The sequence below is a fragment of the Bos indicus x Bos taurus genome, chromosome 6, assembly GCF_003369695.1.
Source record: "Bos indicus x Bos taurus breed Angus x Brahman F1 hybrid chromosome 6, Bos_hybrid_MaternalHap_v2.0, whole genome shotgun sequence".
Classification (NCBI taxonomy): Eukaryota; Metazoa; Chordata; class Mammalia; order Artiodactyla; family Bovidae; genus Bos; species Bos indicus x Bos taurus.
Genome location: NC_040081.1, coordinates 22,506,824 through 22,533,897, shown reverse-complemented (window position 1 = coordinate 22,533,897; position 27,074 = coordinate 22,506,824). Strand labels below are relative to the sequence as shown.

Genomic DNA, 27,074 nt, shown 5'->3' with positions numbered 1-27,074 from the left:
CCCTTTACATTCTTGAACATACTGCTATTGGCAGTTTTAAAGGCATTGGCTGCTAATTTCATCATTTGTGTCATTTTTTCTTCTGGGTCATATTTTCCTACTTCTTTGCATATTTTGTCATTTTTTGTTGTACATTGCGAACACCACATTGTAGAGAGTATGGATCTTTGTTTTCATTTAAAGGTTGTTGAATTTTGTTGTAACAGGCAATAAATTTGCTCATGGATCACTGGGTTTTATTAAGATGGGTTTAGAGTAACCCTTATTCTAAGATGTGTCCCTTACTCTCATTGCATGGTCTTATGAGGTCACAGCTGAATGTTAAGATTGTTAAATGATATCTCTTCACCCTAGATGATTGGAGCTTTGGAGTCTCTCAGAAGTCCCAGGAACCTCTGGAATCTCAGTTCAGCTTATTCTTGTTCCCCCTTGTCTGGATGTGGATCTCCAGCAGCTGTTTTCTAGTAGACTTTGCAGAATCTTGTCCTTCACTAGCACAGTTTAGTATTTGGCCAATGGCTGGAAGTGACTCCTATGCAGATTTATGAGCCTCTTTCTCTGTGTATCTCTCTCCTCTCTGAAACTCTTCCCAGTGAGATTGCTGCTCTCTGTTGGGGCTCTATTTCCTTATGTCATAGTTTGGAACACACCCTCAGTCAAAACATGAATTTGGAGCACATCTCAAGTGTTTCCATTCTCTAACAGTATATTGTCTTATACTGTTTCTTGTCCATAGACTTGAATTATTGCTTTGGGTATTTTGTGTAGCTTTTACATTTGATTATGGCAACGGGGGAAAGTTTAGTAATTGTTTCTCTGTCATGACTGGAACCAAAAGTTCACATTTGGACAAATCTGAAATTGCACTGTTTATTTCCATTAATGCAAAATTTATTTTTAAAAATATTTATTTACTAATTTGGCAATACAAAGAAGCAGAACTCTTATCTATTTTTGTTGTTGTTGTTTAGTCACTAAGGCATATTCAGCTCTTGCAACCCCTTGGACTATAGCTCGCCAGGCTCCTCTATCCATGGGATTTCCCAGGCAAAAATGCTGGAGTGGGTTGCCATTTCCTTCTCCAGGGGATCTTTTCAACCCAGGGATCAAACCTGCATCTCCTGCATTGACAGGTGGATTCTTTTACCACTGAGTCACCAGGGAAGCCCATATCTATTTTTAGGTATCTATAAAAAAAAAAAAAAAGATAAAGAGTAGAATAGTATGTTGTCAAGTGTGAAGTAATCAATACACAGAAGTATTATAGCCCTTGAACGTGCCCTGTAGAGCTATAGGTTACAGGGGAAATACAGGGTTTCTTGGCAAAGGTTGTATTTGAGTAGAAGCTTGAGAAGTGGGTAATATTTAAGTAGGAAAGGAGGTCTTCCTAAAGTAGGATGCAGGGCATACTGTGAACGAATAACACAAGATAAAAATGAGCAAGGCGTTTAAAAATTTTTTTATAATTTTTTGGCTGTGCTAGGTCTTTGTTGCTATGTGGGCTTTTCTCTAGTTGAAGAGCTGGGGGTGACTCTTCAATGCTGTGCGTGGGCTTCTCGTTGCAGTGGCCTCTCTTGTGGAGCAAGGGCTCTAGGGCGCATGGACTTCAGTAGTTGAGTTGTGGCTCCTAGGCTCTAGAACATGGGCTCAATAGTGGCGCACAGGCTTGGTTACTCCAAGGCTTGTGGGATCTTCCTGACCAGGTATCGAACCCATATCACCAGCATTGGAAGGTGATTCTTTACCACTGAGCCATCAGGGACACCCAACAAGGCATTAAAAAAATATATTTACTTATTTTTAATTGATTGATGGTTGCTTTACAATATTGCTTTGATTTCTGTCATACATCAACATGAATTAACTATAGGTGTACAAATCCAGCAAGGCATTTTTGAATGATCAGTCTGCCTCTCATAGAAGGTTTTGGTAGGGATGTAGTGAAAACCCTCAACCACTCAGCATATTATATGATAAGCATTACCTCTTTAAAAAAAAAAAAGAATCTGTTAAGATGATGTTTTTAGTGTGATATGGTGAATGGCTGAGTACTTTCGACTTTGTCTTTTAAGAAATAAGGCAATAATGTGAAAGATGCTTAAGGAAGAAAAAAACACCACAATAAAGGAGAATAATGGAGGCTATCATTGTCACTCAGAGGTGAGGTGGTGAAAGTTTAACTGGAATGTAACAGTGAAAGGAATGTGGAAAGGAGGGGCAGATACAGGAAATAACATAGAAAAAAAATCAACAGAAATTGATTATTGACTGGATATGTGTGAGATAGGCAGAGGGAAAAGGAGAAAAAGTTGACTGATTTTTGCCCCTGAGTGTATGAGAGAATGATATATTGGCAAAAACTGGAAAGTCAAGCAATGAGGCTCATTACCCTAGGAATGACAAATTTGGTGTTAGGTAGTAGAGAGTTTGGAGAAGGCAATGGCACCCCACTCCAGTACTCTTGCCTGGAAAATCCCATGGACAGAGGAGCCTGGTAGGCTGCAGTCTATGGGGTCACTAAGAATCGAACACGACTGAGCGACTTTACTTTCACTTTTCACTTTCATGCATTGGAGAAGGAAATGGCAACCCACTCCAGTGTTCTTGCCTGGAGAATCCCAGGGACGGGAGAGCCTGGTGGGCTGCCGTCTCTGGGGTCGCACAGAGTCGGACACGACTGAAGTGACTTAGCAGCAGCAGCAGCGGCTGAGCAATAACGAATCCACTTGCCAATGCAGAGGACGTGGACGGCTGAGCAATAACGAATCCACTTGCCAATGCAGAGGACGTGGATTTGATCCCTGGGTCGGAAAAATCCCCTGGAGAAGGAAATGGGAACCCACTCCAGTATTCATTCTTGCCTGAAAATCCCATGCACAGAGGAGCCTGGTGGGCTACAGTCCATGGGTTTGCAATAGAGTCAGACATGACTTAGCAACTAAATAACAAGAAGTAGAGAGTTAAAAGGATTAAAAACATTATTAATTTGTTTTATAATGGGTTCAGTCCCTATTTCGGGAAGATCCCCTGGAGGAGGGCATGGCAACCTACTCCAGTATTCTTGCCTGGAGAATCCCATGAACAGAGGAGCCTGGTGGGCTACACGCCATGGGGTCGCAAAGAGTCAGACACAACTGACGCGACTTGGCACATAATTGTATCTGCTTAAAGCTAGCAGCAGTTTATTAATATTTATATTTTGAAGGTTTCAACAGTACTAATTTTATTTCTGTTTATACTCTGCTGGTTTTGCCTATTGTCCTTGTTCCTTTTGTTCACTTGGAAACTGAATAGGCCAACAAGTAAAATGAGTACAAAGGGGGTGGTCTAAGACCCTAACAAAGTGTAACTACCAAATTACCAAGATAATCTACCTAACCTATGCCCCACATGCCCTCCATTTCCTGTGACACTTATGTTGCATTGCTTTTGCCTGCCTTCCGACTTACTAAACTGTTGCATTAGTTAGCCTTTGCTGCATAAAAACAAAAAATTACCACAAAGCTAAGATACAAGCATTTCTTATTTGTTTCAATTAGTGAGGCTGTCCATGTCATCTGTGGATCTCTGAAAACTTCTGGCTGCTTCGCTGGTGCTGTATGGTCTAGGGGTCCTCAGCCTGTGTGTCCCCTCACTGCTCCCTGTGTGGTCTCTTGTCCCCCAGTGGGAGGGCCCGGGCTTACTCACAGGGCAGCTGTGTTTAAAGAGAGCAGAATGGTCATTGCCAGGCCTTGAAGTCTGCATTTACAGCTCACACTTCTGTCTACTCTGTCAGAGTAAGTAAGAGGCCTACCAAGATTCAAAGGATGGAGAAATAGATTTTTCCTTTTGTCAAGTGGAGCTGCAAAGAATTTTTGGTCGTTGCTTTCAATCTGCTACAACTGTCAGCTCTGTGAGTACAAGCACCACATCGTTCTTAGGCACTTTGGTGTTTTTGGCAACTGACACATAGTAGGCCTAAATGTTTTTTTAATGAATGACTAAATTAATGTAGGGAGGAAGCATTGAAGGAGCATTTCAATATACCTTAATTTTATACTTTCATCATACCATTAGTGAGAATGGTGTTTTCTATGGGCATGTTTCAGAGAGAATCTCTTTATTCTCCTTCTAGCCTTTGAACTTGATCAAAGGAGATGTTTAAAGCAAAACAAAGCAAAAGACAAATACCATTTGCATTAACGTCTGGTATTTTTACCTTTACTTTTAATTGTCTCGGAAGAACTCTCTTAAGTACTGTGTATTGTCACAATCCTGTTCCAGTTTTCAGGCTATACTAAGGGTAGACTGCCTCCAACCTGAACATTCAGGAGATCTGGAGCTAAGGTGCTGTATTAAAGTTGTGAGCCCAGGAGGAAAATCACTTCTGTGGCTTAGAAAGTGATTGAATCATAGTGGAGTCAGATTAGCTGACATTACTCTGTCCATCTAAGGGGATGCCGTCCTCTCTACAAACCTCAGTATTCTCATCTGGGATAGTATTTCTCAGAATTATTTTGAGAGTTACGTGATATATGTGAAGCGCTAGCTCTTACCTTACTCATGGCAGGTACTCAGTAAAGTTTAGTTCTTTCTTCATGTGAAGCAGCGCACTGTCGTGACATGATGCCATGCACCTGGGTTTCTCATCGTTGGCACTGTTGACGTTTGGGGTTGAATATTTCTTTATTGTGAGGGGCTGTCCTGTGCATTAGAAGATGTTCAGCAGCATTTCTAATATCTACTCACTAGATACCAGTAGGACCACCTGCCAGTTGTGACAGATGAAAATGTCTACAGCTATTGCCAAATGTCCCTGCAGGCAAAATGCAAACATTTTTTTCAGCAGTGATACGGATCGGGAGGGAATGTGGCAGTATATCCGTAAATGTAGGATGGGAAAAAAATGAAAACACTTGTTTCTTCTCAGAGTGCCTAAAACTTTTACTGCCTGTTACTCTCATCATTTTTTATAAACATATTGTTTACTGTGCTACATAAAATGGCTAGCATTTCTATGTGTCACTAACTGCACTAGTAAGCTTTACATGCAGTAATAGTTGAATGTTGTGTCAGATTGGCATTCTGTTGTGAACAAGGACCTTATCTTATGCCAGCTCCAAGCATAATGCATTTGTACTTACTAGGTAGCTATTCTGCATATTAATTGGTCACATTGCATCTGCCTCAAACAGTAGGGAGCTGAAAATGAAATGGAGGAGTGGAAAAACATAGAAAATGAGTTTATATTTTCTGAAAATGTCAGTTCAGTTCAGTCACTCAGTCATGTCTGACTCTACAACCCCATGGACTGCAGCACGCCAGGCTTCCCTGTCCATCACCAACTCCCAGAGCTTACTCAAACTCATGCCCATTGAGTCGGTGATGCCATCCAACCATTTTATCCTCTGTCATCCCCTTCTTCTCCTGCCTTCAATCTTTCCCAGCATTAGGGTCTTTCCAAATGAGTCAGTTCTTCACATCAGGTGGCCAAAGTATTGGAGCTTCAGCTTCAGCATCAGTCCTTCCAATGAATATTCAGGACTGATTTCCTTTAGGATTGACTGGTTGGATCTCCTTGCAGTCCAGGTTCTCCAACACCACAGTTCAGAAGCATCAGTTCTTCAGCACTCAGCTTTCTTTATGGTCCAACCCTCACATCCATACATGACCACTGGAAAAACCATAGCTTTGACTAGGTGGACCTTTGTTGGCAAAGTAGTGTCTCTGCTTTTTAATATGCTGTCTAATTTTGTCATAGCTTTTCTCCCAAGGAGCAAGAGTCTTTTAATTTCATTTGTACTTACTAGGTGGAGAAGGCAATGGCACCCCACTCCAGTACTTTTGCCTGGAAAATCCCGTGGACAGAGGAGCCCGGTAGGCTGCAGTCCATGGGGTTGCTAGAGTCGGACACGACTGAGTGACTTCACTTTTCACTTTTCACTTTCAAGCATTGGAGAAGGAAATGGCAACCCACTCCAGTGTTCTTGCCTGGAGAATCCCAGGGATGGGGGAGCCTGGTGGGCTGCCGTCTCTGGGGTTGCACAGAGTTGGACACGACTGAAGCGACTTAGCAGCAGCAGCAGCAGCAGTACTTACTAGGAAGTTGCTGGAGAAGGCAATGGCACCCCACTCCAGTACTCTTGCCTGGAAAACCCCATGGACGTGGGAGCCTGGTAGGCTGCAGTCCATGGGGTCGCTAAGTCAGACACAGCTGAGCAACCTCTCTTTCACTTTTCACTTTCATGCATTGGAGAAGGAAATGGCAACCCACTCCAGTGTTCTTGCCTGGAGAATCCCAGGGACGGGGGAGCCTGGTGGGCTGCAGTCCATGGGGTCGCACAGAGTTGGACACGACTGAAGCGACTTAGCAGCAGCAGCAGCAGGAAGTTGTACTTACTAGGTAGCTATTCTACATGTTAATTCGTCCCATTGCACCTAATTCAAACAGTAGGGAGCTGAAAATGAAATGGAGGAGTGGAAAAACAGAAAATGAGTTTATACAAATCTAAATGTGGTAGGACACAAATATTCATTATTTTTCAAAAACTCAAAAAATCAGCTATTCTGAGAAAAGTAAACTCACCACTAACTTTCATCTTCGCTATCAATATATGGTCAGAAGATATAAATAAAAAGCCCCTTTAAAGTTAATTTTTTTCTATTTATTATGAAGAAGAGTCCAGTAGTACTTAGAAGTTTTTGATTCATTCATGTTTTATGTTTTATTCAGTGTAATCAGTAATTGTTAAAGATGTCAGAGTTAAACTTTAAATTCAGGACAGGGTTTTATTTTCCTTTTTTTGCTATTAAAATATGTATTTCCAATTACATAATTAAGTTAGAAAATTAAAACAAATTTATACTTAAGGAGTAAAAGTCTCTATATTGCTATGTATGGGTCTGAATTATCATTTTAGCAATTATGTAACGTGTAACTGGATGAATGTAGCATAATCATAATTAGTGATCTCCTATCAAAGGACATTTAAATTGTTTAGAGTTTTTTGCTGCAGCTCAGATGGTAAAAAACCTGCCTGCAATGTGAGAGACCTGGGTTCAATCCCTGAGTTGGGAAGATCCCCTGGAGAGGGGAATGGCAACCCCCTCCAGTATTCTGGCCTGGAGAATTCCATGGGCTGTACAGTCCATGGGATCACAAACAGTCAGACATGGCTGAGTGACTTTCACTTTCACTTCACTTCATAGTCTTGTAATTTTTTTTTCACACTTGCCCATATAATTCTTTAGTACACATTTCTGGAAGTGGAATTGGAGAGTGAATGTTGTTGTTCAGTTGCTAAGTCGTGTCGGACTCTGGACTGCAGCCCCCAGTGGGTGATGCTGTCTAAGCACCTCATCCTCTGCTGCCCTCTTCTCCTTTGCCTTCAGTTTTTCCCTGCATCAGGGTCTTTTTTAGAGTTGGCTCTTTGTATCAGCTGGCCAAATAATTGGAGCTTCAGCATCGGTCCTTCCAATGAATATTCAGGGAAGCCCTAATTTCCTTTAGGATGGACTAGTTTGATCTCCTTGCAGTCCAAAGAACTCTCAAGAGTCTTCTCCAGCACCACAATTCGAAAGCATCAATTAATTCTTCGGCACTCAGCCTTTTTTATGGTCCAGCACTCAGCATCTGTACATGACTACTGGAAAAACCATAGCTTTGACCATATGGACCTTTGTTGACAAAGTGATATCTTTGTTTTTTCATCCACTGTCTAGGTTTGTCATAGCTTTTCTTCCAAGAAGCAAGCGTCTTCTAACTCCATGGCTGCAGTCACATTCCACAGTGATTTTTGAGCCCAAGAAAAGAAAATCTGTCACTGCTTCTACTTTTTCCCCTTCTATTTGCGATGAAGTGATGGGACCGGATGCCATGATCTTAGTTTTTATAATGTTGAGTTTGAAGCCAGCTTTTTCATTGTCCTGTTTCACCCTTATTAAGAGGCTCTTTAGTTGCTCACTTTCTGCCATTAGAGTGGTATTATCTGCATATCTGAGGTTGTTGGTATTTCTTCTTGCAATCTTAATTACAGCTTGTGCTTCATCCAGCCTGGTATTTAGCATAGTGTACGCTGCATATAAGTTAAATAAACAGGGTGACAGTATACAGCCTTTTCATACTCCTTTCCCAATTTTGAACCAGACAGCTGTTCCATGTAAGGTTCTTTTTTTTTTTTTTTAATTTTATTTAATTTTTAAACTTTACATAATTGTATTAGTTTTGCCAAATATCAAAATGAATCCACCACAGGTATACATGTGTTCCCCATCCTAAACCCTCCTCCCTCCCCATACCATCCCTCTGGGTCGTCCCAGTGCACTAGCCCCAAGCATCCAGTATCGTGCATCGAACCTGGACTGGCATCTCGTTTCATACATGATATTTTACATGTTTCAATGCCATTCTCTCAAATCTTCCCACCCTCTCCCTCTCCCACAGAGTCCATAAGATTGTTCTATACATCACTGTCTCTTTTGCTGTCTCGTACACAGGGTTATTGTTACCATCTTTCTAAATTCCATATATATGTGTTAGTATACTGTATTGGTGTTTTTCCTTCTGGCTTACTTCACTCTGTATAATAGGCTCCAGTTTCATCCACCTCATTAGAACTGATTCAAATGTATTCTTTTTAATGGCTGAGTAATACTCCATTGTGTATATGTACCACAGCTTTCTTATCCATTCATCTGCTGATGGGCATCTAGGTTGCTTCCATGTCCTGGCTATTATAAACAGTGCTGCAGTGAACATTGGGGTACACATGTCTCTTTCCCTTCTGGTTTCCTCAGTGTGTATGCCCAGCAGTGGGATGCTGCATCATAAGGCAGTTCTATTTCCAGTTTTTTAAGGAATCTCCACACTGTTCTCCATAGTGGCTGTACCCATGTAAGGTTCTAATTGTTGCTTCTTGACCTGCATACAGGTTTGTGGCATGGATAGACACTCTTATTTGAATATTTCACATTATATGTAGTACATATATAATATTTCACATATGTAGTACATATATCTTGCAGCATGTTTCCTCCAAAAAATCCCTCCATGAAAAGAAGCTCCAGTGTATTCTTTCTTTTTATTAATCATTCAACAGAGAGATGATGAAAAGTCACTCCTTTTCTTGTAATTTCATCCAAGATGAGGTATTAAAATTACGTCTCAATGGTGTCTATTATGACTGAAAATAAATTTGAAAGTGGAGTCACTTTCTATCTCTGATTCCCATCCACATCTTCTGAATGGCATCTAAGATTCTGTTTTTCAAACTGCAGATTGTGAAGTCATTTTAATGGATGTGAAAAATTGTCATTAATTTTTAATTAATCAAATAGAATGTATTTTCTTACAGTGGGCTCTGGTCAAGGAGTGTGAATATATCTGATGCTGGAAAATCCCCCTGGTTACAAGGAAGGGAGTGCCACTAACTCTACCCTTAATGATCCAACCCTGTAACCTTGGTTTTGTAGCCCTCACTAAGAACTCCTTGTGCTAGCCTCTGATATCCGTGGTGGAATTGTCAGAGATGTGCAGAAAATAATCCATTAGGCCTTTCATACAGAACTCACCACATATTCAGAACTTAGCCAGTTATAACATTAGCCTCTCATGTGAGAAATACAAGCAGTTCACTGGGGGAGATATTTTATTTATTGCTAACTAGCTACATTTTCTATTTCCCTTTCCATGGTGTGAAAATGTTCCTGAAAGCTCGCTGTTGAGGGAGAGAGATGCAGAGTTTAGCCCCATCTTCTCACAGTCAGTTCAGTGTCTCCCTTTCTGTTTCAGAGTCCGTCCTCAAAAGCACAGAACTGTGTGCAAAGGGAAAGTGAGAGAAAGGGCTGGGGGAGCAGGAAGGAAGTGGGGACTTTCCCTGGTCTTTCCTAATCCTTCAGTTCCAAAGGCTTAGTAGGTATTTCAGAATTTTGAAATAAAACCTGCTCTTACAATTAATGCAGATATTACTCAGTGATTCATCCTTTCCAAATAATTCTTGGTTTCATTTGACATTTTATTTTTAAATCTTGAATTAACATTGACATCACTCCCAGGGTACTGTTACCTCAGCTCTTTACAGGGAACTGTCTTACAAAGGCCAAGTTCAGATTTTAACCATCATCCATATCTCTTGGGCTGCTTTTGGGCTTTTAAAACTATGATCTTTTGGTACAGGTCCGTACATAAATCACAGGGAGGATATTGGAGGGAGGACTCTATATAATGGGGTGTTTTTTCCAGTGATTTGATTTAGAGATCTTTGAGATTTTCACTACGGTGGTGATCATGATAATAACCCTGCATCATTTCTAATCAAGTAGATTTAGTTGCATTTTTAGAATTAAGGTCAGGCCCACCTTACATTAAATCAAAGGTCAGGAAACCATCCACAGGTTTAAATATATATGTAAAATCAGTGTAATTGAGATTCTGAACAGGTTTTGTCAGTTTAACAAACCAGCAGCCTCCTTTTGCTTTTGAAGACTGTGGGCTAAGATTAGAGGATTCAGGTGATGAGACCACATTAAAGGCAAAAAAAAAAAAAAAAAAAAGGTCTTAATATTTTTCTTGGAAGCTAAGGCTTCTGTGGTGTTCTGAGAATAAGAATTTTTCACATGGAATGTTGTAACCAGTGTTAGCCCTGTGTTTCAGTGTAAGACTATTTGCTATCATTCTCTTCTTTTTAATATTTATTTACTTCTTTTTAACATTTATTTATTGAAACTCTTGGTTGTGCTGGGCTTCCCTTGTGGCTCAGCTGGTAAAGAATCCGCCTGCAACGCGAGAGACCTGGGTGTGATCCCTGGGTTGGGAAGATCCCCTGGAGAAGGGAATGTATACCCACTCCAGTATTCTGGCCTGGAGAATTCCATGGACTGTGTGGTCCATGGGGTTGCAAAGACTCGGACACGACTGAGCGACTTTCACACACTTGGTTGCTCTGGGTCTTGGCTGCAGCATCTTTAGTTGTGACATGAGGGATCTTTTAGTTGTGGTATGTGGGATTTAGTTCCCTGATGAGGGATTGAACTTGGGCCCCTACACTGGAGCATGAAATCTTAACCGCTGGACCACCAGGAAAGTCCCTGGTATTCTTTATGTAACTGAAAATCATGCTAACGAATCTTTAATTTGGATATATATGGAAGTCCATATTAAAAATCTGCACTTAGGAGAAGAGTTCTGATGTAGGTGATTTGTTCTTTGAATAAGCATTTGTTAGCTAACATATTCCGAGCAGAATTCTATTTCTTTTGAAGGTCCATCCCCCATCAAAATCTCTTATATTGCAGATAAGCAAACACAGGACACTGTAGTTACATATCCAAAGTCACACACCCAGCAGTGGCAAAACTCTTGAATTTCAAATGACTTAATTCTTCACTGTATCAGGTCAATTTTCCTCCTTTTAGCTGGCCTTAATCAACTACAGCTGTTTGTAATTTGTTAGTTCTTGTTTTCAACGAATATTTTTTCTGCAAATCTGTAGGAGTTCTTGCTGTGTAGAACTCAGAGCTGCTCTTTCCCCTTTGTTGAAGTTGGGCGTGTTCTGCATCCCACAAGGAACCCTCCAGTGTCTCCCGGACCCCTGCCCAGTCACAGAGTGCTGTAGTAGGAGAGGATCTCATTGGAAATTGGAGTCCTCTTTGGGGGATTTTGGATCGTTGAATGATATATTCATTAGAGTGAGGGCTAAACCATTTTAACAAAGAGACCCGACAGTACACTGGGTTAAGCAACAGGGGAGCTGATTTCTTTTCTCACATCACCATCATTCAGCTGCCATTCATCATTATGTAGGTGGTAGAAGCCAGATCGTCTCCATATCTAGATTCTATCCAGTGGGAAAGAGAAGAAACAAAAACACGGAGGAAGGATGTCAAGAGCTTTAAGCCCAGACCCAGAAATGACACGCAGTAAATAGTTCTGACATGCCACCGGCAAGCGTTTCTTCAGATGACCGTCCCTAACTCCACAGGCATATGGGGTGTACTCTGACCGAGTTGTTTCCAGCTACAAGTCTATTACTGTGGGAAAGGAGAGGACAGATTCTGGTGGGCTGCAGACAGCTTTAGGGCAGCCCCCATCTCAAGTGCCCTTGAGTCTTTATAGACTTCATGAAGAAAAAGAGAAAAATTAGCCTCAAATTAATATATACTTTCAACTGTGTGTTTTTAAATCTTCTAATATTTTCAGGGAATATGTCTAAAATTTGATCTAAGTAAATTTAACTACAGTTAACTAAAGTTAACCTATACATATTTAAAATAATGATGAGTACTTCTTACGGAAATCCAAAATGATGTGTGATTTTAAACACTTTTTATCTGGTCATGTGGCTCTTCATTTTTGTGAGGGCCTTTGGGTAATAGAAGACTGCTAGGGCCTTTGATGTATTGACATCTGTCTGGGTTGAGTAAATCTGAGACTCTAGCCTTGATAATAAAGGCTCTTATGTTCATGCCTTTTGATTGCACATTTAGTATCAATGTTTCTGTGCTGCTCTGACAGTGAGAGGAAGTGGCCTGACACAGCAGACAGCTCTAGAGGACGGAGCACTGCACACTGCGGCTGTCCTCCCCTCGTGCTGCACAAAGCACTGACCGGCCCCCCCCACAGCCAAACGACTCCCTCTGAGTTTCTCAACTCAAGTGGCATGTAGAAAGTGGGGAGATATAGTTCCAGGACCATGACAAAATTCATGAAGGGTTGGAAAATAACCTGCACAAAGAGCTCAGTGCATCTTTGAAGTCTGGATGGTAACAAAAAGAAATGGCCTCTAAGAAATCTAATGGCATGATTTCTGTACCGAGGATAAAGGCTAGCTGTACCAAACTCCAGGACACTGTTGTGACGTTGACATAGGGGTTGTGTGTTATGCGTAAGTGGTAATTCCTTGATTATGCAATCTTTCTACTTTTAGACTTAGATTCCCAAGAGGAACTACACAGTATTTCCTCCTAAGGTCTTTAAAAAAAAAGGGAGAGGTTATATTTGGTCTTACTGAAATAATGCAGTTTACTCTTTCATAGTGTAATTTTTAAGGTTTATTCCAGTCTTAACAGTTCGGTTTTGTATTCTTTTGATGCACAGCTCCAGAATGGCAGAAGACGACCCGTATTTGGGAGGGCATGAACAAGTAAGTAGTATAATAATCGTGCTAATAATTTTTACAACAACAGTATAAACAACAGTAACTATCAGGAAAACTCTTAAAAGAGGTAAAAATTTCTTTTAAATTGTTTTTCTTGTCCATTTACATAAGGTCTTAGAGCATTTACGTAAGGTCTTAGAGGACATGCCATGTAAAACAACAGTATCCCTGCTGCCACACTCTTGTAGTATAAAAGTTATACATGCTGCTGGTCAAATGATAGCTACTATGTTAGTTTGTTGGGGCTGCTGTAACAAATTACCACAAACTGGGTGACTTAAAACAACAGATATGTATTCCCTCTCAGTTCCGGAGGCAAGCAATTCAAAAGCAAGATGACAACAGGACTGGTTACTTCTGGGAGTTCTGAAGGAGGACCTGTGCTCCTCTTCTAGCTTCTGGTGGTTATTGGAAGTCCTTGGCATTCCTTGGCTTGTAGCTGCTCCTCTCCAGCACATTCCTTCTTCTCTTTGTCTCCTCTGTATCTCCATAGCCAAATCTCCCCTCCCCGCTCTTTTCTCTTATAAAAGTACCAGGCAGTGGATTGAGGGCCCATTCTTCAGGATGACCTCATCTCAACTTGATCACATCTGCAAAGACCCTGTTTTTTAAGTAAGGTCACATTCACAGGTATTTTAGGAGTTAGGACTTGAACATATCATTTTGGGGGGAGGCCAAAGTATTTATTTAAAAACTCATCTAATGAGGAGGCAGATTGGTATAGTGAAAAAGAGTTAGAATTCAAAGATCTTAACTAAGTGCTGACTGCTATTAAAACTTGAGGAATCACTTAGCACCCCCACCCCCACCCCACCTCATGCTCACGTACAGAGGTGTTTGAAAGACTTAAATGGGCAATGAATGTGCTTTGGGGACATGGAACTGTTCATTATAATTATATTAGCGATTATAAAGGGATAATAGTGTCCTTTTTTTTCTCCTAATGTCATACTTGAAAAATGTTAATTTCAAGCCTATAGAAATGTTGAATAGTCCAGCAAATCTTTGTTGGTTGTTAATATTTTGCTCTATACATATATGTGTGTGTGTACACACACAGAGAAAGAAATTTACGTATAGTGTGTATGTGTGTATATATATATGTAATGAACCATTTGGAAGCAATTTTCAGACTCTAGGGTAATTGCAATGGCAATATTAAGAGTATTTAAAATAGTGATATTTATTCACTCATAATCTATTTATTGAGACATCACTATGTACCAGAACATTGGCTAAGGAAGGATACAAAAATGTGACACATTTCAGGAAGCTGCCATTTTTCTAGTAGGAGGGACAGAGACATGAGTAGTTTCCCTGTGGTGTTGAACACTGTAGTAGTAGTCTGTGTGCAATGGGACACAGATGTCAAGAGGGAAGAAGGGTGTGGTTATGCAGACGTTCCAAAGGCAGTCTGTGTCAGCTGATATTTGAAATGTGTAGTTTGCTAGGCTATGCAAAGAGAGGGAGCAGTGGGTACCAGGACATCTGGTCCAAATTTCATAATCATTTCACACTTTAGCCACATAAAAAAAATGTATTTCCCAAAATTATGCATGCAAAGAATCAGAAAGCCAAAAGTGAAATGTTTTTTGAGGGATCTAGTATTACTTCTTTAAATAAAATACTTATGTCACATTCATTACTCTTCATAATGTTCTCATTGATTTAGAAAGAATGAGTATGCATTGCTTTTCATATTAAGATGCTGCTTTTGAATTTTATTGTACAAATGATACAGATAAATCTAGCAGCATTTTCTCTGATTACAGCATGACAAACATTTGGCTACTCATATTATCAAAAACCTGTGCTTTACCTTTCACTTTTAATATGCTGTCTCTAACAAAGGCAGACACTCACCAGCATTAGGGTTGGTTGGCTTGGTTTTAAACCATGCTTTCCTGTCTCTGCACAGGAAATCCTATCAGCAAGAGATGGTCCTTTATGCCATACAAGAGTAAAACCTGCTGAAAATCGTAGTTTCGAAAGCTTTTCTTTGTGGGCATTTTTGTCAGCACCAGCAGTGGGGACATATTCTGATATTTCCATTTTTAAAGAGAGAGGTCCTTGAAGTTTGAGTTTTTTCCCCCTTGTCTCAAGATTAATAATTTATATTTCTTGAAGTTCGCATGTCTTCAGTGAGATCCTCAGTATTTTAATGTGTTCTGGGGTTTACTCCACCCCTGACCTAATGCACACGTAAGCTGCAGCACATGCCCCTGCTTTGCTCTTGTCTGAAGTGGGGCTGAGTCTCTCCTGCGATCAGAGTTTTTGCCCTTTAACCAGTCTGCAGGACCCCAGGAAAGTTTTTTGTTCTGCTAGATCATCTTTTCTGCCCTGAGACTGGTAAATTCTCTCTATAAGATGAGGCCCATTTTTATAACAACACGTTTTTTTCATTCCTTTATTTCCCTTTCAGCAAAGAGTGAATAGTGTAGATGAACTTTACTCCTGAGCGTTGATGTGAGACACATTTATTGTTCCTCAATTGAAAATTTGCATACCTCACAACTGGATCTGAAGCGTTCTTTGTTTAAACACTGTGTTTCTTAGTCTTGATTTTAACTAGACATACTATTGATAGATTCTTAGGTATACATGAATGTCCAATAATATACTAGTAAAGAAAAGGAGTAAAATATCGCTGTTTATTTTTAATGCCTGATCCAGCACATTTACTAACTAGTGTATTATAAAAACTGAAGTGTGTTTGATTTCTGTGCTGTCCACAGACATTTCATAGATGACTTATTTAGACTGAAATAAATACGAAACTCAGAAATACAAATTTTAAATCCTGAATGAACTAAGTAGGAAGGAAATGTTACTCTTGGGATACGTCATTTTTAGTAACGTTTCAAGATAGATTATAATTCAATCACAATATGTTGTTTACCCACTGTATTGGTTTTCTGGTGCTCCTGTAACCAATTGCCACAAATTTAGCAACTTAAAAAACACAAATTAATTATCTTACAGTCTGGAGGTCGGAAGTCCATAATCAAGGTTTGGCAGAGCTGTATTCTTTATGAAAGTTTTCCTTATGTTTTTGAACATCTAGAGGCTGCTTGCCTTTTTTGGCCTGTGACCCAACCCCTTCCATCACTTTAGCCTCCTATTTCCATTGGTATGTCTCCTATTCACTTTGATCTCCTGCATCCCTCTATCAGGCCTGGCCTGGATAATTCAGACTAATCTCCCCATCTCTGTGTTCATTTGTAAATTCCTTTTTGCTATAGGAGACAGCATTCCAGGTTCTAGGGGTTGGGATGTGGGTGTCTTTGGGGGAGCTGTTATTCAGCATATCAAACCCACTAAATTCCAGGTATTTTCATTATGCTAGGTAAATAAAGATAAAAAAAAAAGAGGGAGCTCAGTGCTCAGTTAATCTGCTTTTTGGACTAAGTTATAGTTTGAGTTTTTCTATAAATTGTTCCAGGGCTCTCACTGTCTGAATCTTTTGGGATTTGCAATTGGATGCTAGAGGAGGAGTTTATTTACCATTATAAAAGAAATACAGATTTCTAGGATTAGATTCTCATGTTTATATTTCTAAGAGAGTGTAAGCTTTAAATCATTTATTCAACAAATATTTAAGTACCTACTCTGATTATATACACTGGACCATGCAGATATGCCAGTAAGCAAACTACACTAAGTCCTTATCTCCGTGGACTGTACACGTGGATTGTTCTTCTGAAATCCCTTTGGTTTTCACACAACCATAGCCCAACCCCATGTAAAGTTCTATATATACGAGAACTTAGTTAGGTTTCCTGAGCATATTTTTAAAATTCTGCTTTAAAATGTTTTCAGGTTTTTGTTTTTAGTTTTTGTTCCTATAATTAAGTTTTAGGTTTTTCAAGTTTTTAATACAGTGTTGGAAAAGTAATGATTGAAATATTAAAATTTTCCTTTTTGTAGATGTTTCATCTGGATCCTCTGAATCATACAATGTTTAGTCCAGAATTATTTCAACCGGAGATGCCACTACCAACAGGTAAGAAAATTCTTCATCTCTTGCCTATCATTTTGCTTTTGCTTTTTTAAAAATTTGATTTTTTTATACACTCTTTTATGAAGTCAGTGAGTTACCTAGAAAGGAAATGGTGATCTGTGTTTTAAAAGTCAGTTTTCAGTATACTTTTTTGGACTACATTTGCATAAACATGTTTGATCCCAGTTACCCATTGTATTGGAGGAGGCAATGGCACCCCACTGCAATACTCTTGGCTGGAAAATCCCATGGACGGAGGAGCCTTGTAGGCTGTGGTCCATGGGGTCACTAAGAATCGGACACAACTGAGCAACTTCACTTTGACTTTTCACTTGCATGCATTGGAGAAGGAAATGGCAACCCACTCCAATGTTCTTGCCTGGAGAATCCCAGGGATGGGGAAGCCTGGTGGGATGCTGTCTATGGGGTCGCATGGAGTCGGACACGACTAAGCGACTTAGCAGCAGCAGCAGCAACCCATTGTATGACTGATAATTGTTGCTGATATTTGCTAGCACAGCTCAAAAGGAACTTCTTTACTGTGTGGGATTTTTTTCCTTTCACCCAATCTTGTTATCTCTGGGGTCTTTGTAACTCCTGTTTCCTTTGCCCCAGGCACATGAGGCAGTCTCAACTCTCAGATCTATTCCCAAAACACTTACTTGAGTTCCTGTTGTGTGCCAGCTAGTATACCACACACCGGGAACATAGTGTACAAAAGTCATAAAAGTCATCTTGGTAGAAAAATTATCTTTTTAAAAAACTTCTAGCCCTATGTTCTGACCAGTTGGATAAACTCGTGATAATCATCCATCCTCCTAACATGACTTAATTATCCCCATCAATAAGTTATTTAATCTTATATGAATGATTTTTTAAAAATCAGTCTCTGTTTTATTTATTATTAAATTTATTTATTTTAATTAGAGGCTAATTACTTTACAATATTGTATTGGTTTTGCCATACATCAACATGAATCTGCCACGGGTGTACACATGTTCCCAATCCTGAACCCCCCTCCCACCTCCCTTATTGCTTTTATGTAAGCTTGCTGTGATAGCTCTTTTTATGTATTCCTCACATCGCCAGAGGGACTTAACAGATGTTCAAAAGCTGTGTGAGTAAATTTTGGAAGTTGTATATCAAAGAGAGTTTTGTAATTACTGAAGTACATCAGCTATTCTATTTACCATGGACTTGCTTATCCTCAATGGGAGACTTTGTGCAATTTGTATCATTGTCATTTAAAATTGCTGTTGTTACTTTGTACTTACTTTTCATTTTTTATATCAGGTGTTTATTTGCATTTTTATATCTATTATTTCTAGAAGTTCATGCAAGGGGAAAAAATAAATCTGCTAAATTCAGCTTCATTAGCTTCACTAAGTGTGTTGCTGAGGCCTTTCTTTACCCCACAGATCATAGCTGAGATGTCCTCAAGTGTTGTCCAAAATAAGCTCTAGATCAGCTTCCTGTGAACAACTAAATGTCTTGGTAGCTTCTGTGTTTTCTGTGACTGGGGATCAAAGTCTTTTTCTTGGTTTTGATGCTTTATTGAAAACATAAACGTTACTGCCCTCAGGAAACATATACTTTTCCATTTGATGGCTTATAGATGCCAAACACTATCCTGATGCAAAGGATTTCCTAATTTTTTATTTCATCAAATTTATGGAGATAGAATAAGGTTATTGAAAGAACCAGCTTGGTAAATATTCTGAAGTCAAAGTTTCATGTTGTAGGAATTATTTAGCCATAACATTAGAAAAAGGCTTCCCAGGTGGCACTCGTGGTAAAGAACTTGCCTGCCAGTGCAGGTTCGAGCCCTGGGTCAGGGAGATCCCCTGGAGGAAGGCATGGCAACCCACTCCAGTATTGTTGCCTGGTTAATCCCATGAATAGAGGAGCCTGGCGGGCTACAGTCCATAGAATTGCAAAGAATCAGACACGACTGAAGCAACTTGGCATGCAGGCAACATTAGAAAAACTTTTACAATTATACCTCAAAATTGTATTTTCCAGTTATTACCTCATCGTTTTTTATTGTCACATACACGTTCCCTCTGCATTGCAATGCCATAGTTCAGTTTTTTATAAACCAAGATTTATGGATGTTTTATTCACATTTTAAAGGAATAGAGAGGTTATATAAACCAATGTAATTTTCATATGGACTGTTTTATCTTCTGTATTTCTTGAAATCTAAAACCATGCTACTTCTTGAAAACTCTACAGGATATGGCACAACTGCTAGGTCTATAACATCATGCTGTAATTTAAATTACTCTACACAGTAGGATGTTAATTCGTGGCATGGAAATGCAGCCAAAGAAAATTGGCATTAAAACAAATATATGCATAGCAAATCTCGTTTTCTAGTTGATTTAACGTTTGAGTGTATTCCCTGAAAGAGAAAAATGGTCCCTTGGTAAATAGAATTACCAAGCCTTAGTATTTCATGTATTTAGAAGAAATTAAACCATACAGCAAAAATAATAACAAAATTTCAAATATTTTTCGAAGAGTTACTAAGAAGTGAGAGACTTGAAGTCTGATATAAATGTGCTCCAATTCCTCTGTATTTTCCATGATATCCAAATGTTGCTTCATTTTTTTTTTTTTTGCTGAAGTATAGTTGATTTACAATGTTGTGTTAATTTCTGCTGTACAGCAAAGTGACTCAGTTACACATATGTCCACATTTTTCACATTCTTTTCCATTTTGGTTTATCACAGGATATTGAGTGTAGTTCCCTTTGCTACATAGTAGGACCTTGCTGTCAAATGTTGCTTTCTTAAAGACTTCTCTTCTTCATATGTTCATTTAGTTTTCTAGAGAGAATGTGTATGAGTAGATTTGTTGAAATGTTGTATAGACCTTATTTAGCAGTGTGAAAATATTTATGTTTCTAATCAGTTTTATCTCCTTAGAAATTAAATTCTAGTCATTTTTTGGAATTTTAAAATTCTAACAGTTTCTTTTTAAAAAAAAATAGTTGAATATATCCAGGAACTAATTTCAGACAGAAAAGAGAAGATAATTTACCTAAATTATATAGCATTGGTCAGTCCCTAACCTTTTTTCTTTTCTTGTGTATGTTTCAGTTCAAATTCAGTTATTTTTCAACTGACTCCCTTGTAAACTTCTTGAATAATAACAGGAAATAATTATACCTTAGTTTCCTACAGTTCTCTGTCTTATCCGGATTCATCATAGTGCTGAAAATAAAAATCCTCTCTCAAGTTATGGTTTATTTTTAATTTCAACCTGAAAGTTTAGCTTTTCTTCATAAATTTATTTATCTAAAATAATAAGTCTTGAACTTCTGGCCTAGAGACAGTGAAGATTGAAATGGACACAGAAGCATCCTCCTAGAATTTTTTAAGTACCGTTTAAATTTATATTCAAACAAGTGAGAAACACCATGAGCCTTTGTGTATCACGGAGCTATGGGTTATTATACTTTTGACATGACATACAAACCAGCTGGGAAGCTTAGGGACTTTATCCTATTGAATAAATTTGTGTTTATACTGTCAGAGGTTTTGATTTTCCTTTGAGTTTCTAAACTTAGGTATAGTCAGGCTATCATTAAGCTTCTAGTAATCTTTGTTCTTATTAGTTGGTATACATTCATCTAACTTACTTTCAGAATTTTATAAAACGCTTATTTTGGAACAGAGTTTATATGAAAGTACAATATTCAAAAATTGTACACGGACATCAAAAGCTATGAGTTAATAAGAAGAATCTACCATGTCTGATGGACCAAATTAAATATAGGAGAGAGGAGGAACAAGCTAGCCAGTTAGGGAATGAGGGCAGCACTTGTGGGTTCAGGTATTGACAAGGGAACCCAAAACTTGGTGTAATGAAAAGCAGAGAGCCTGAGATCATTATCTGTGTGTTTCACACATGTAGGTTGCTGGCTCAGTCTCTTGTAATTTCATATTAGGCACATTCTCTTGTGAAGAGTGGAAGTCAGAGTCTGATGATGTGATGGCAAAAGAAAACTTCACAGTGACCAGGAAGTGGTTGCTGCTTTTAATTCGTATTTGTGTCATTATTAAAAATGCTTTGTTAGTAGACATGATTGTGAGGGTTGTTGACGTCTTAATTCTTGCCAGACGTCATGCCTTTTGTTGGGTTGTGCAAGGTGCCATCACCACTGAACAGACATCTGGATGGTATGGTTCTCTCTAATGGTGTAAAACTGTTATTAAATAAGGATAAATTTAATATTCAAAAGAAGAAGATATGCCTTGTGGAATTTTAGCTAAAACATTTATTTGAAGCCTCTGTTTAAAAACATAATTTCAGTTTTTTTACTTGCTTTGTATATATATACATACATATAAATATATTTTTTTTTTACCAAATTTGAGAAGCCTCACAGTTTCTTTTGGTTTCTGTTTGTTGTTTTGTTTTTAGCAGATGGCCCATACCTTCAAATATTAGAGCAACCTAAACAGGTAAGAAGATTAAAGGGGTGGGACTTTCTCTTTAATTGCTAGATCCATAAGTCTAATAATACCTCAAGCACTGAATAAAATAGTAAATGAATTTTACAAAGGAAGTAGCTTATCTAGAAGATCAACAACCTGCCAAATTGTGTAACAACTTTATCATCCATTTTCCTTTTCTCTTAGTCATTGTTCAGACAGTCCTGAACCTCAGTACATAGTTCTATAAAACTTAAGTATCAATCCATGGTATCCCATGATCTCCAACACTTTGACTTACCAGCCATTCCTTGAAGAGATGTAGGTTATCTCCACTCATTTTCATGTGTAAGAAAATACACATACACACAGTTCACATACACTGAGTCAGGCGCTTCCACCATGTCCCTGCATATCAGAACTTCTGAGCCTTTCTCCATCCTGAGGAGCTACGCCTTTGCTATTCGGAACATGTAACCTAAGATACTAAAAGACCAGTGGGGTGTAGATAAAGTTCTAGAATAGACAGTCAAGTTCTCTTGGGTATTAGCTTCAGATCTAGCCTCTTTGGAGTCAGGAGAGGAGCATTTTATTTTATCAGGCTCTTCCCTGGCGGCTCAGACAGTAAAGAATGTGCCTGTAATGTGGGAGACTGGGGTTTGATCCCTGGGTCAGAAAGATCCCCTAGAGGAGGGCATGGCAATCCACTCCAGTATTCTTGCCTGGAGAATTCCATGGACAGAGGAGCCTGGCAGGGATTTCCCTTTCCCTTTCCTCTTACTACTATTATTTATAGAGGATACCTGGGAATTGAAATGGCTTCCTTACCATGTCCCTATGGGTAAATAAATATTTATTGGAAATTGGATGGGACCAGTGCTATGAAAGAGGAAGGAAGAGAATCTTTAATATCTTCCCATAGTCATTAAGTGATGAAGTAATGGTATAGTCCTCTGCAGAATGAGGACAAAGTTAGTAGGTCTCTGGCTGGATATGCATATTATCACACATGTGTGAGACTGAAGATGCATGTGTCTGCTTTCTTGCAGCTGTATCACCCAGTACTTTTCCTAAATGTTTTTAGTAGCTCAGGCAAGTAACACTTTTGTATTGTGTAACACTTAACAAATACTAGGTCAAAATCTTAAAGTATGCATGTGGTTACTGTAATCATGGTATTACATATGTATTTGGGTTTTGGTCAGAATATAAAGGATATGAGTATCTTTATCTATGACCAAATAGACTACACTTATGAGGTTGAACTTTGATAAAAGTTTTTGGTGTGGGGACTGGAATACCATATGCGATTTCGGGACATTGTTTTCATGGCTCGCAGGTGACACACCCTGATTCCACAGCCTGCCGACATGACTTTGCTTTATCTCCATTCCCAATTCCCTATCAGTGAGTTCTCACAGGAGGCCACCAGTTTTCTCAAACGACCCTCCCAGTGGAAGTTTATCCTCTAACATTCTGTGCAGTGTTACCTGGCCTCCTGGGAAATTTCCGGATAAACCGTGAAACCAAGAAATCAACTAAAATTTATTTGTCTGCATACTAGGCAAAATGTGTTTTTCAAATATTCATTTTCATAAGCATAGCACTACCATAAGGTTTTTAAAATGAAGTTTCTTATTATGGGTCAATAGTCATAAGGAAAAATTGACGTTTATGATTTATCTGAAGGGTGAGTTATGTAGTTTCAAAATTTAATTCACTGTTGGTGGATGTGTTAAAGCTTATCTGAGTAAATCAATGTGCTTGCTTACCAAAATGTAATATTGTGATGTCTGACTCCAGTGAAAGTAAGAAGGTTGTATTGAAGTCAGACTTTCTGACCGGATGGATGGAGCCTTGCCTTTGAGGTTGATGACTCATTTTAAGCAAGTGGAGTTACTGAGATGAATGGCTGTGGATTGGTAAACCTTTAATCTCAAAAATTTAGAATCTGAAATGCATCCAGACTATGCATTTGAAGACATCCTAGTTTCCTTTCAAAAAAAGATATTTTATTTCTATCTTCAGGTTATAAATTCCTTTGTATAGAAGTTTAGATACTTTTATCCAACTATGAATGATATATGTTGTTTTTCAAACGATGAGCAAGGTATTAAGACAGGTCTCTTTACTCATATTTTACTAAACACCACTTCCAATAAGATATAATAGTATAAGTATATATTTCTCCAACTGTCCTAAAGTAACTTTATGATTAAAGATAATGAATTACTTTATTGTTTTAAAAATAAAATCTAGAAAACTTTTCTTTTTTTCTCTGGAGTCTCTGCCACAATTTTCCCCAGCTTTGACAGAGATGAGTCATAGCATAGACCACTACTAATCTTTAGGATAGCTAGTTCTGTTGCATATTATTAAGTGCTAATTATCTAATATTGTTTAAAAGCTGAAGTTGTGTTTAAACCGATTAGCAGTCAAGTAAATCCCTATTTTATGGTTAGCCAGTTCTGGAGGCTGACTGTTGCTTTTTCATACTTTTAGAAATTTCATTTAATTATTGAAAATACGCTAACAGCCTTTGACTATAAAAGGTATAGGGCTGAATTTGTAACTTATTTTTTAGTTTGAATTTTTGAGAAGCAAAACAGGAAGAATCACCTTCAAATCACTCATCTTACCTCAGAAGGCTTTCCAGGTGTTGATGTTTGGGGTCACCTAAGGAGCCCTTTTCAAGAGTTGTTTTAGGTCCCACTTTAATACGTTGATCATATACCCCAGACCCATGTGTGACATACGGTAGCTTCTTCCCCTAGGGAATTTAGGTCAGGTCTCACTGGTCCCGTAAAAGATGCTTTAGACTGGTCCTCTTTAGAAATTAGAAAAGTCTCACAGAATTTAGAAACAATTCCAGGTGCTCTCCCTGAACCTCTCAGGCTGCTTTTCAAGACCCTATGGGACATAGTGAAATGAAGTACAGTCTAAGGAGGGCAGAAACTTTACATTGATCCATTAGCTCAAAGCCGTCAAAACCTGTATATTCACTGAGCTCCACTATCCAGCTTGCAAGGTAGAAAGCCCCACTAACAAGTAGTGGTGTGCGGAGCTTCTGAGGCCTAAGGATCTATCACTGTTTATAGGAAGTCAGTCCCACGATAAAGTAAGCAGAAGGTGAGAATGTTCCTTAAAGTGTATTAACATATTCTTTTCATTAAAGGGTGTATTTGAAAAACGGAAGACCATTTGGTCAAGAGACTGTATATGTTGAAATCTCCCTTCATATGATGATGAGAGTCATTCTCATAAATGTCCTTGTTTTATTCTTGGTATGCAAATATGCACAATTACAACTGTTAGCTTTTTAAGTCATAAAATGTTAAAACTGGAATAGACCTTGAATATGGTCTGGTCTAATTTTCTTAGTTGTATAAAAAAAAATACATGGAACTCATGCGTTTAATCAGCCTGCATAGTAAAGGCTTCTTGCTAATTCCTAGTTGATATTACTGTGTCTATAAAAATTCTTGAGTTAATATATAAAGGGACTCTCTGGGTTTGGAATCATTCAGGTCAGTTAATATATCCAGCTTGAACTTGATAGTATTAACAATCTTAAATCGAAACTTCTTACCTTCTGAACTGTTGAGAGTTATTGATTGTGCGGACTTGCATAGGCTGTGTTCTGTAACCCTGATGGGGTATATTTAACAAGACATTTCTGTATTCCCTCCTGAACCAACTGTCATCAGAGTAGGTAAAGGAATGCCTTTAAATAAGAATCAGAGAAGCTTAACTTTGAGTCATATGGCCAATTTCAGAGCTTGGCAGAAGCAATGTGAGATGAGGAAACTCTGATACAGGCAAGCTGTAGCATGTCGAGTCCTTAGGCCTAAAATCTGCAGCAGTTTACTCTCCACATAGCACAGAAGGAGAGCTTCTGCAGGGCCAAGGACCTGCCTTTTAAGCCACAGCTCAGGGCCCAAATATCAGTTAACATCAATATTCATGATAAGGTTATGGGGAGAAGTAGTTCTCATATACAGTCCTCTTTCACAGTTTGTGTCTCCTCTAATACACAAGAATATAAAATTTGGGTATAATTTTGTCCCTATAAGTTTTTAGTAAGTATTCCTCAAACTTGTTCACCTTGTGTTCACCTTTGCAGAGAGGATTTCGTTTCCGTTACGTGTGTGAAGGCCCCTCCCATGGAGGGCTCCCCGGTGCATCTAGTGAAAAGAACAAGAAGTCCTACCCTCAGGTCAAAGTAAGTTTGTGATGTCTTTCCATGTGAATTCTAGAAGATTTGGTGTCCTCGGAGCAAAAGAGAGGAATGCTTTAAATAACTACCATTTGTCTCTGCTTATAAGCTGAAGTGTTCACATGATTATTTATAATATTTATGTAGAAATGTGTCTCGTAGCAATAGAAGTGACAGATTCTAAAACTGTTAATATTTCCATTTAGTACAAATTATCTCAACATTAACAAAACTTTTATTATTTCTTAAAAATTATCTTAAAAATTTGTTTAGTTGTATACTTCCTAAGACTTGAGAGCACTCAATTTCAGCTCTTTCTAGGGATCTAGCAAAAAAACAAGACTCAGATGACTGAGTGTGTGGATTATATAGTAGAATACCTCAGATCATGAATTCTGATCCAGACTCTGCTACCATCTGTGTGCCTTTGACTGAGATCCAACACTTCTAAACCTCAGTCCCTGGATGTGCAAAATGCAGACTTGTTAAGGGTCTGTGCTTTGTAGCTGTCTAAAGATTGAATGAGAAAATGTATCTTAGTGATCCAAAAGGGCCTCTGCTTGAGCAGCTATTTGTCTGCACGTGATGGTCCTTGGAACATACTGCTTCATGACATGCTGTGGTGGGCTTAGCTGAGCTTTTTCTACTTCTTCAGGTTCTTTTTCTTTCTTTGTATTTAATTGAGAATATCTTCCATTGAGGTAGCTTGAATTTTTTATTTTTGTAATGGGATGTCATGTTTCATAGACTGACTGCTAACAGTTTTGTAGGTAAACCAGTCAAATATTGCAGTTTCATCTTTTATAAACATTTTCATTTGTACAAGACAGACCCTTAGTAAAATTGTGATATCAAAGAAATGGGTCTTTGGTTTTGCCAGCCTTACATTTTGTTCCCTCTGTCTCCTCATAGCCCGCTTTTAGGCCCAGGCCTGTCTAATTTCTTACCTCTGGTCCAAAACAAAACCCTTGATTCTTTACCTCTTGAGTAATATTGTAGTATTAGTCCTATCCATTGTGTTTGCATTTTAAGTCTCCTATCTGAGCTCTTGTGTGGAATGAAAGATGTGTTTCCTGTTCAGGATTATTAGTCAGGATAAATACGGGTTTAGCCACAAATTTATGGTCTCTGGTCCTTTAGAATCTGAATGAGGAAATAACAACAGCAATAAAACAAAGGGATTACCATTTATTAAGCACCAAAGATTTGCCAAGTGCTGTACATACATTTCCTCCTTGGAAGGAAAGTTATGACCAAACTAGACAGCATATTAAAAAGTAG

At 38.6% G+C, this 27,074-nt stretch overlaps 1 protein-coding gene across 2 annotated transcripts in view; it reads left to right on the top strand.

Moving 5' to 3' along the window:
- NFKB1 (nuclear factor kappa B subunit 1) overlaps nt 1-27,074 on the top strand; it is a 122,879-nt gene that overhangs the window by 13,382 nt on the left and 82,423 nt on the right. Inside the window, exons 2-5 of one of the 2 annotated variants that reach the window (XM_027543963.1) lie at nt 13,073-13,118; nt 17,061-17,136; nt 21,570-21,607; nt 25,701-25,799. In XM_027543963.1, coding sequence (XP_027399764.1) covers nt 13,080-13,118; nt 17,061-17,136; nt 21,570-21,607; nt 25,701-25,799 — 252 coding nt within the window. In that variant the 5' untranslated portion in view covers nt 13,073-13,079. Of the gene's footprint in view, nt 1-13,072; nt 13,119-17,060; nt 17,137-21,566; nt 21,608-25,700; nt 25,800-27,074 lie in introns of both variants that reach the window. The other variant, XM_027543962.1, reaches the window with a different exon arrangement.